This window comes from Spermophilus citellus (assembly GCF_964194105.1).
Source record: "Spermophilus citellus genome assembly, chromosome: 7".
NCBI classification, from domain to species: domain Eukaryota; kingdom Metazoa; phylum Chordata; class Mammalia; order Rodentia; family Sciuridae; genus Spermophilus; species Spermophilus citellus.
In genome coordinates, this window is record NC_138188.1 from 156,396,665 (window position 1) to 156,407,276 (window position 10,612).

Consider the following 10,612-nt stretch of genomic DNA (forward strand, 5'->3'; position numbering starts at 1 on the left):
GGAGTTCGAGTATTGAATGTGGCTAGGCTTTTGTAATTAAAGGCTGGCTGGGTGTGGGCATGAAGTATTAGTCTGTTTTCTGTTGCAATAACAAAATGCCTGAGGCTGGGGACTGTATAAAGAAAAGAGGCTTATTTAGCTCACAGTTCTGTAGTCCCATGAGCATGACACTGGCGTCTGCTTGGCTCTGATGAGGGCCTTGTGATAGATGGCATCACATGCAGGTCACCTGGTGAGATAAGAGTCCAGGAAGCAGGGAGGGCCTGGTCTTGCTATCTTTATACTGACTTGCTGTCATGAGAACTCATTCTGATAGTCCCTTCTGAGCCTATGTCCCAGTGACTCCCTCACTTTCCACGAGGCCCCACTTCTCAAAGGTTCCACACCAGCTCCCAACACTGCCACACTGGGGACCAGACTCCCAGCACATGAACGTCTGGAGCACAAATGTGCCCAAGCCACGGCAGAAACAAGGATGTGTTCAAGGCACCCCCCACCCCTTGCCTTTTTTAGCAGCGTGTTGTGTTATTAGTGCCCTGACTGTGCCAGAGGTTTGCAAGGTGGAAGAGATGGAAAGGGAAGAAAAGTCCAGAACGTCCCTTGTTATCTTTTGTTCTCTCACTAGGAATTGCAAAGCCCTACAACCATCTTCCCCAACACCTGCCTTGGTCTTCTGCAAGAGCCCCAGGGGTTAGGTGGGTTTCAGTGTCTGTGTTGGGGTGTGGATGGAGGTCACTGGGAAGGGGTGGTTTTACATCCCTCTGCCTCAGAACCAACCGGTGATGCTCTGTCTTCTTGGTCCAAGTGCTTCCTGCCTCCTGTCTCCCACCCCCATGAGTCAGAAGAGGGGAGAGGCCAGTCTTGCTGTTCGAGCTCCCATAATCCCCACCTGGTCCCAGGGACGAGCTCCGTAGAGACTGGCTGAGCTGGTGGCACGGTGCAGGCTTGCCTCTAAAGCAAGCTCACGGGAAGGAGGAGCTTGTGCCTCCCTTGGAGAGGATCACGTCACGGAGGGAAAGAGGGTGTCCTTCTTTTCTGTCTTTGCTAATGGAGGGAGAACCCGCTCGCTGCTCTTCCCTCTGTGAACTGCTGTTCTGAGGCCCAGGGAGGCAGGAAGTGGTGACGGGGCGGGAAGGAGGGAAAGTCTGTCCTTCCCTCCCCCCCACACCCACCTCTACTGTGCCCTAGATCCCAAGTTCAAATGGCCTCAGAAGGCTGCTTAGAGTGTCATGAGCATTGACAAACATTCACGATGACCGTGTGCCCACACTTATCACAGTGAGACTGGCTCAGATCAAGACCTCTTTCCATGTGCAGGCCGGGTATGATGGTGAGAGCATTGGAAATTGCCCATTTTCTCAGCGTCTCTTTATGATTCTCTGGCTAAAGGGCGTTATATTCAATGTGACGACGGTGGACCTGAAAAGGTAAGATGAGCCTCTGCGTTGCTGAGATAATGGAACCTGATCTCCCCCCCCCACCACCCCACAGGTATTCATGTCCCTAGGACCCAGGGGAGAGATCAGAGGTGTGTCCATCCTCGGCAGGAGCCGGAAGTGGAGCCTGGATATGGGCCAAGCAGCGTAGCTCTCAGAGCAGCTGGGCTGTCGTCAGGAAGGAGTGGGAGTTGGTGACCCTAAGGCACCTGCTGTCCCACATGGGGGTCAGCCATGTACCTCTAGATGCCTGGCTGAGCGCTGCTCCCAGCTAAGAACACTGGCAAAGTTAACCCTTCCACCTCTGTATCCAGAAAGGGGCCACGAAGGAGCAAATCTAGCCTGTCATTTATTAACGCGTGTCTTCACGTTCGTCACCAGGAAGCCCTTTTGTAAACCCACAGTCTTATGAAAATTCTGAAGGATGTGTCTGTTAAGTTGGGGAGGACACTGCTAAGCCTTGGGAGTGACTCAAGGCTACACGCGCACAGTCTGATGCTCCCTCTCCCTAGGAAACCCGCGGACCTGCAGAACCTGGCTCCCGGAACGAACCCACCTTTTATGACTTTTGATGGTGAAGTCAAGACGGATGTGAATAAGATCGAGGAGTTCTTGGAGGAGAAGCTGGCTCCCCCGAGGTAGGCCTCCAAAAACCCCTCTTCACAACCTGCAGGTGCTTGACCCCGATGGACGGGTTTGGTTCTCTGTGGCCCCGGCACTTCCTTCTTTTGTCATGAGGGGCCCCAGGAGGCACAGGGCCAGATCAGGAACCTTGAGTTAAGGTAGCTTGGGCATCACTGCTCTGTGCACACCGCTTGCCCCTTCCCGTGGGATGGCGGGAGGTGGGGGGAGGTGTCCACGGTGTGAAGTTCGTCAGCTTTCCATCACTATGACAAGACGCTTGAGATAATCAACCTCATATGGGAAAAGGTCTGTTTTGGCTCATGGTTTCAGAGGTTTCCGTCCATGGTTGCTGAGCCCTGCTGCTCTGGATGGTGGTCAGCACAGTGCATCATGGCAAAAACGGGGCAGTGGAGGCCCGTTTACCTCATGGTGGCCAGGAGCCAAAGTGCGAGGAAGAGGAGGGGCCGGGGTCCCAATATCCCCTTCAAGGGCAAGTCCCCAGTGACCCAGCTCCCCCCACCAAGCCCCATGTCCTAAAGGTTCCACCACCTCCCAATAGTGTCACCAGCCGAAGACCAAGTCTTTAACATGGGCCTTTGGAGGACATTTAGATCCCAAATGAGCAGTTAGCTGTCCCTCATATTCACTGCTGGCAGCCAAGGGGTGAGTTAGGATGAAGCACCACAGAGCAGTGGACGGGGAGGAACCTTCTAGTCTATCTCCTCCACTGGACTAGATGGGAAGTTAAGGCCAGCAAGGCCTCCCCAGGCCCTTGGTCCCTGGACTGGTCATTGTCAGGGCCAAAACTCTCAGTCCAGTGTGATTCCTCCAACTTATGTTTCTTCTCAACCTTGAAAATGGAAAAAAATCAGGAAAACAGCCAAGGAGGGGTTTCCATTTTTATATCCATTTCCCCTTAGTGTGTTAGCCTAACTCAAACACTGCTTACCTGTGATCCTCCAATTTTGAACTTTTCAAGGTACCCTAAGCTGGGGCCCCAGCACCCTGAATCCAACTCAGCAGGAAATGACGTGTTTGCCAAATTCTCAGCATTTATTAAAAATACCAAGAAGGATGCCAACCAGAGTGAGTACCTCCCATCTTCCCGTCCTGTTTCCGTGTGGACCTCCGTGCGGCTTCCAGTGCAGCCCAGTTGGACCTGGGCACTGAGGGTAGAGATGGGAGTCTGGAAATGAGGAAGACACACTCCACCCTCAGCTCCGCACCTGGGTTTCAAGACACTGATGGCTTCTACTAGGGGCTGAGAACCGGGAGATGATATCATTAGGGGAAAAATTCACCTTCCAGGTGTTTCCTGGTGCACCACAGGAGTGGTTTTAAATGGGGCCCACCCCACGTGAGCTTTCCATGAGTATCTTGTTTCATTTTATTTTTTGGATAAATGGATGCATTCCAGAAGTTGCAAGTTGTGTAGGCAGCAGGGTAATTCTTCAGGGGGAGTGAGTTGTCATTCAGATACTGCCTCCTCCTCCACGTCTTTCCGTCCCCATGCCCATCCCTGGCTGTCCCTGTCAGGAAGGAGCGGCGACAGCCACCTTCCTTCATTGCTAGTGAGAAGTGGCCCCATGTGGCACGGCCTGTCTTAGTGATTCCTTGCCTTTCTGTTTCAGTTTATGAGAAGAACCTGTTGCGGGCCCTGAAGAAGCTGGACAATTACTTGACTAATCCCCTGCCGGATGAGATCAATGCCTACAGCACGGAGGAGGTGGCTGTTTCCGGGAGGAAGTTCCTGGACGGGGATGAGCTCACGCTGGCCGACTGCAACCTCTTACCCAAGCTCCATATCATTAAGGTCTGTCTTTCCTCCCCAAACCCGTGCTCCATGCCTGAATGAGGCTTTGCTGTGTGTTTGGGCCAGACGTTCCGACCACCTGAAATGTGGACTCTCGAATTGAAAACGAGCTCATTTCCATTCGAGGTGGCCAAGCCACAAGTTTCAGATACAGGAACAAAGGGCCCCAACTGTTCCCATGAGGTACCTGTGAACTTGGCCCCTGACCCTCTGTCCTCGCTGCTCTTGTCCGTCTGACCTTCGCGGCCTAAGGAAGTTACACTGAAGGAATCTGGGCAGGAACAGGGGGTCTCCTTGGCTCGAGGCCTGGAGGTGATGCCTGGAAGCTGGGCTGTTTAACTGTGACCTCAGTCCACTGTGGATGATGTAAGACAGCTCCCTGACTTGGCCCCTGCCATGGTTGGTGCTGTCTTCCCAGGATGGGAGGGTTGTGGGTTCTAAGTTACGGGGATCTGAAGACTTCCTAGGCAGTGGTTCTCCAGTGTTAGAAGAAAGGAGAATTATTTGGGGGCTTTTTAGACATTTACGTCCTCCAATCTGACTGACTGAACCAGAACTTCCAGGGGCAGCCCCCGGGGTTTCTGGACAGAGAGCCCCCAGCTTGGACTCCTGGGTGGCTGCTGTCTCTCAGCAGTGCTCTCAGCCTCTCTAGCACTTAGGGATGTTGTTCTTGTCGTTGTTTCTATTGCTGGGTTCTCCGATACCTCAGGGAGAAGCTGATGCTTTGTTCTCGGGCATCTTGGTGGTTACAATCCCACCAGGTGCAGAGCAAGGTCCTTGGTATCACCCCATCACCTTGGGGTGATGGGCGAGACACAGGAAGCGCAAGTCAAGACCGTGTTCTAACAGCGCGTTTAATTGACGCCTGGAATGACGTGTCAGGTTCGCCTGGTCTGTGGCACTGTTCCCAGGGGCCACCAGCGTCCTTCCTGGCTGCTCCACTCCCTAGCCTTACCACTCTCTCTTAACTGCATCTCTTCTTTCCGCCTCTTTGCCCTCTTTATCTTGCCCCGTTTACCTTCCCTCTTCTCTTGCACCTGTCATGCTTGAGGGATAGCAATCCAAATGCAGGTCTGGAGATGACGCGGATCCCTCAAGGGAGTGTCCGTTCGATAGCTTTGCCACTGCCCTGGTCTCCGGCCTCTAACTGAAGCAACTGAGGCCCCTAAAAGCTGCTGAATTTGGGAACAGCTTTCCAACAGGTATTTATGTCACTGTGTTTCAACTTAGTCCCTTTCAGCGAATGCGTTTGGGCGTTTGCTGTGTAAGGAGTGCTCGAAGAGGCACACGGAACCTGAGCAGGGAGAATATCCCAATCCGCGTCAGTTGCCACTTGGTGAGCGCCTGTGGAAAACCCTGCTTTACATTTCCGTAGAAGAGGTGAGCTTCGGAGTGAGAGAAAGCAGCCATGGCTCAGGATAAGACCTAGCTGCAAAATCTTTAAAGCCATTTAGCACTCAAGATCCCAAACGGCTTAATGATCTTCCAGGATGGAGTACTTCTGAAAGGAAATGAGAATCAATCTAAGGGAATTATGGTAAAAGATGAGAGCGAAGGGATTTATAATTTATTCCCCTTCCTGAAACCCAGAAAAAACAATATAAAAAAAATAGAATGTTAGCTTCATCTTTTATAAAAGGACCAGCGAAGACAGATCGCCCCACTGAAGACTAAGAAACCTCATCCAGGGTGAGCTGCCTCAGGGTCAGGGAAGAGGGGACAGGCATCTGGAGCCTTTGGAACCGTGCTCTCTGGGAGGAGGAGTGGACGGACGGATGGAGGGGCCATCTTTCCAGCCTGTGACCCAGCCAGGTACAGCTTGGAGGGGAGATGGAGCAGGAGGAGAGAAGGAAGTGGTATTCTGCTTGGTCTCTGCTGATCAGAGAAAAGAAACAAGCCCCCAAACCAGTCGAGATGAAAGGAAGCTGAAGCTTCCTTTTCAGCCATGGTGACCTCCTGCCTAATCTTCGAGGAGAGGGTGCCCTTTCTCTGCCCTAACCTGATCCCAGCTCACCTCAGCGTGCCTCGGGGACAGGGCAGGGCACAGTGTTTGGAGGTTGAAGGCACACACCCAAATCAATCTGCCACTTGCCCTGTCGACCTTCCTTTTTACCTTCTGCACTTAAATAAGAAGTTCTTCCTGGTTCCGAGGATGGAACCCAGGGCCTTCCCCATGCCAGGCAGGTGCTATACCACGAGCCTCACCGTGGCCGGATGGTAAGTCTTCCTTGATGAAAGGTGACTAAAAACCAGGAAGAACCCAAGTGGGACCTCTGTGCACCTGTGAGATGACAGGGGAGAGGAAAAGGACAAAGAGAAGGAACAGAGGAAAGGAAGAAGGCAGAGGAGAGCGTACATGTGAGGAAGACCTTTTCCAGTCAATGAAAGAACATTCCAGATTCTCTTCAGGCTCAAGACATGAAAGAGAATGGGGGCCTTTCCAGAGAAAGCTCAAAGACAAGACCCAAGATGTTGGAGACTATACCACAGCAGGGTGGAAATCAGGCTGGCAGGGCGTACGGCAAAACGCGAAGACAGATAAAGTCAACGCAGAGAAGACGGTCATGATGGGAGCAGCAGAAGGCAGCCAGGGATTCGGAGGCTGGGTCCGGAAGGTCATCCAAAACCCAGTGGAGAAGAACAAAAGGGACCAAGCGGGTTCGAGGGTTCCCAGGTGCACATAGCGGAAACAGGAGAACAGAGAAAGAAAATGGAAAAAGAAAAATTTAAAGGAGGGTACAGTTTCAAGGGGATAATTAGTTTAATAAAGAACAACCAGCGCCTCTGCTTTAAATTATGTGCCTTGTTTAGGGAAATACAGCCCAGAACGTCAGCACAGTAAGACACATATGATGCTCTACTGAGCTATGAGAAGTCAAACTCTGGGCACTGCAACATCTTTTATAAAAGGACCAGCGAAGACAGATCGCCCACGGAAGACTAAGAAACCTCATCCAGCGTGAGCTGCTAAACTAACTTTTTTATATTTTTCTAAATATGAAAATGGGCAAAGGTATGTTTTCTCCACATTGTAGAATAGATCCCTGAAGTTCCTTGCTAAAATAAAAACAAAAATAAATTTTTTTCCATTTTCCACTGTTATAAGGAAATACCTGAAGCTGGGACATGAAGGAAGCAAAGAAGTTGATTTAGTTCTCCGTTTTGGAGATTCTAGGGCCTGGTGTGGGCCTTGGCTTGACTCTGGTGAGGCCCCCAAGGCAGCACTGGTGAGAGTGTGTGAGGAGAAGAGGTCACAGGGTGGGACAGGAAGCCAGAGAGCAAGGAGGGGCCAGCCTTGTTCTTTTATAATAACCTTCTTGAGAGAACGAATGAGTCACATGAGAATTGCCTGATCCATTCTGGGGGCAGTTCCCCCAATGGTCTTCTACCAGGCCCCTCCTCTTAAAGGTCCCTCAGTCCTTCCACACGGAGGCCCAAGCTTCCCACACAGAACCCTTTGGATGACACACCCGAACCATATTCAAACCGTAGCAGACAGTAATGATCATAACAACAGTGATAATCATAGTCATAATAATCATAATCATAATAATGGTAAAGCAAGGACCTGCAGAGGGGTGAAATTCAGATTGACCTCAAATATCTTCATGACATTAAAAAATAAGAAAGATCATAAAATAGAGGTTAGCATCTGTAAAGAATTAAGGGACAGACTGGGATGTATGATATAAGAATTTTACATCTGGGCAAATTGCAATTCCTACCTAGACTCCTAGTTCCAGTAACATAAGCAATCTTAAGCCATTTAACGGTGTTCACAAGAAAATAAGAAGCAGAAGTCGTTGGGCAGTGAAGATAATTTAGCAAAGAAATTTAAGAGGGAAAAATATTAAAAAGTTAGTTTAGTGACCAATATTTAGTAAAATTTCTGCTACTAGTGAAAAAGTGAATTCCATAAATAATGGCATTGGGAAGAAAGCTTAGCATTTTCATGCTCTGATTTGTCTTTAGAACCCCACATGGGGCCTTAAGGGGCATTACTGGCCAGCTCCGGGGTCATAACAGTTGTGTCTGGGGCAGTGGGCAAAGGTATGTTTTCTCCGTATTGTAGAATAGATCCCTGAAGTTCCTCGCTAAAATAAAAACAAAAATAAAATAAAATAGCTATATGGTGAAATAAAATGATTATCAAAATAAGAATCTAGGAACAGAGAAGCTGTGTGATATATAAAGGACAGATGATGAAGAACCTATTTAGTTCTAAAACTGTATTAAGACCAAACAGCAATTATAGCAACAGAATAGTCAGAAGGTAGCAAACCTGGATGTTATAGTCATTGGAAGGAGGATAAGGGAGTAGAAGTGCCCATCAAACTGCCCTGCACTCCGTCGGCCAGTTGGTTTGTCCCTGTGTATGGGACAGTGTTCTTTTCACGCATTCTGCTACTGTGACTTTGGGTACATAAAGATTCATGGTGAACCCTCAGTGTTAGATGGCGCCAGGAGCGCTGTAAAGTGCTGTCTTTTTCCTACTTACTAAGCCTTGATGGGCAGGACTGCAGGTGCTACCATTTGGTATTCAGTACTTCCACTGCCTTCCCTGTACTCAAGATGTCCCCTATTCAAAGTCACAGTGCCGCTGTGGGTAGCCCCAGTAACTGTGGGATGACATCAGGAATTGAGTTAACATGCGTCCAGAGAATGGTCTGATTTGATGGCCTACGTTAGTGGATTTCCCCTTACTGATCATTTCCTTCTTTGTTTTCAGATCGTCGCCAAGAAATACAGAGATTTTGAGTTTCCTTCTGAAATGACGGGCATCTGGAGATACTTGGACAATGCTTACGCTAGGGATGAGTTCACCAACACGTGTCCCGCCGACCAGGAGATCGAACATGCGTATTCAGATGTTGCAAAAAGAATGAAGTGAAACCGGGGTGCTTCCTGTCTTGTTTCTCAGAGGAATGAGCTAGGTTTCCAAAAGAGCATGTTTTCATGCATTTCCCTCAATAACCATCTTTTGCAAAGTAACATCTAGAGCGGGACCCGCTAAATGGCAAATGATACGTGGCCTCAGGATTTGTCAACTCATTGGCAAACTTTAATATGCCAGTACCTTTTGTTAAACACACCAGTTGCCTAGTCTATATTAATTTATATCTTTGGCATTCACTGACCTCATAATCTGTGACACTTAGGGAATGCACTTTGCAGTTGAAAGTTTCAAAGCAAATTAGATTTGGATTCAGTTCTTTCAAATTTTAAAGACTTGGTTTGTCTTTGATACTTTTCATAATCATATGTAGTCGGTTTTTCTTAACTATTAATTTAATAATTAAGTATTTTCAAGATGAAGATACTGTTTTTATAATGCAAAGATGATACCCTCCCATTTTAATACTTCAAGATAACATCAGAGAATATAAGGAAGGAAGTAAAAACAATCTCCTATAATTTTACTCCACTTCATTACTGATAAATTATTGGTGAACATCTTCCAAATTTTGTCTTCTGTGCATGTCGACATGTGCATTACACACAATTTCATTCATTTTATATGGTATTGTGTTCATTTTAAAGTCTTTCCTTGATGGTCAGTCGTTGAGGGCTTAAGACACACAAAAAGATTCAACACTGCAGAGCTAGAGAGGACACTTTTGGTCAGATTTTAAAGAGATGGGGACCCATAGAAGCTGTGGAGTCACCAGCCGCTAAGAATGAACCTCACTGTCTTGGCCTCCAGGTGCTGCTGCCTCTGATTCTAGTAGGGCCACAGTAGAAGAATGCTCATCTGAGCTCTTGGTTCCCTTTCCAGTACCTCCTGCTCCCTCCCCTCTTGCAGAGACTGTGCGTTCACAGGGACTCTTCATTCCAGCTGCAACTTGGAGACTCCCTGCCCTGTGCTGCAGTGTGAAGCCGGCACACCTTGATTCTTTCTCATGACTGTGCTCTCTAAACTCCAACGTGGCCCTTCTTTGGTGATGATGCTGTGGTGGGGGCTAGCCCAGTCACTGTCCCTTCTCTGCTTTTTTAAATTTCATTTAGAGGTCAGGCAGGGGAAACCCAGGAGATTAAATTCATGGTAACTACTCTTGGGCAGTTCTGGTAAATAGTCCAGTTAGGGAAGAAGTGGAAATGATTGACTCAGAGAGTTCCTGGGCGGTCTGTGGCTTTCTCTCCACCACCCTGTAACCAACACGCATCACAGCTGTGGGTGTGGGGGGGCTGCTGCGCCCCAGCCTCAGGCACAGAGGACAGAATGGAGGGCCCCTTACATACTCACAGTCCTTTCAGGTCTGTTGCTGGACATGCACATGCATCTTACAAAAACCCTTCTGGTACGGCTGGTTGTGTGTGGTGGATGCTAAAATGCTCATCTTTCATGCATGCACCTGCTCTGTGGGTGATTTGTTTGAAAGAGAATAAAATGCACTAAGGGTCACAACTTTGGAATTTGGTGAAAAATGTCTCATACAAAAACAAAGCCTTCAATATGGTGGCCACTCTTTCCCCATTTACGGGATGCTGGGATCTCATCCCAGAAGTCGGCTTTCTTTGTCAACCTTGAATTTATGGCGGTTGTGTCTAGATGTGTCACCTTTGTCCATGTTGTCCCACAGCTGTTAGAAATCAGATTTTTAAATCTAGTTTTGTAATGTTACATGTCAACTTGGCAAATGAGTAGACTACCAGTGTTACTAGTGCCTTTTAATACTTCTAGATGTTAAAGTGATCATAAATTCCTCGTGCCTTAAAAATTAAACAGATTATAAAAACG

The 10,612-nt window shown here is 48.5% G+C and overlaps 1 protein-coding gene across 1 annotated transcript in view; it reads left to right on the forward strand.

The window, feature by feature from the left end:
- CLIC6 (chloride intracellular channel 6) overlaps positions 1-9,122 on the forward strand; it is a gene marked incomplete at its 5' end in the record, with an annotated part of 39,485 nt that extends 30,363 nt beyond the window's left edge. Inside the window, 5 exons of the mRNA XM_081302078.1 lie at positions 1,318-1,427; positions 1,949-2,074; positions 3,040-3,146; positions 3,692-3,873; positions 8,603-9,122. Coding sequence (XP_081158204.1) covers positions 1,318-1,427; positions 1,949-2,074; positions 3,040-3,146; positions 3,692-3,873; positions 8,603-8,764 — 687 coding nt within the window. The 3' untranslated portion in view covers positions 8,765-9,122. The remainder of the gene's footprint in view (positions 1-1,317; positions 1,428-1,948; positions 2,075-3,039; positions 3,147-3,691; positions 3,874-8,602) is intronic.
- Positions 9,123-10,612: the final 1,490 nt, after the last annotated feature.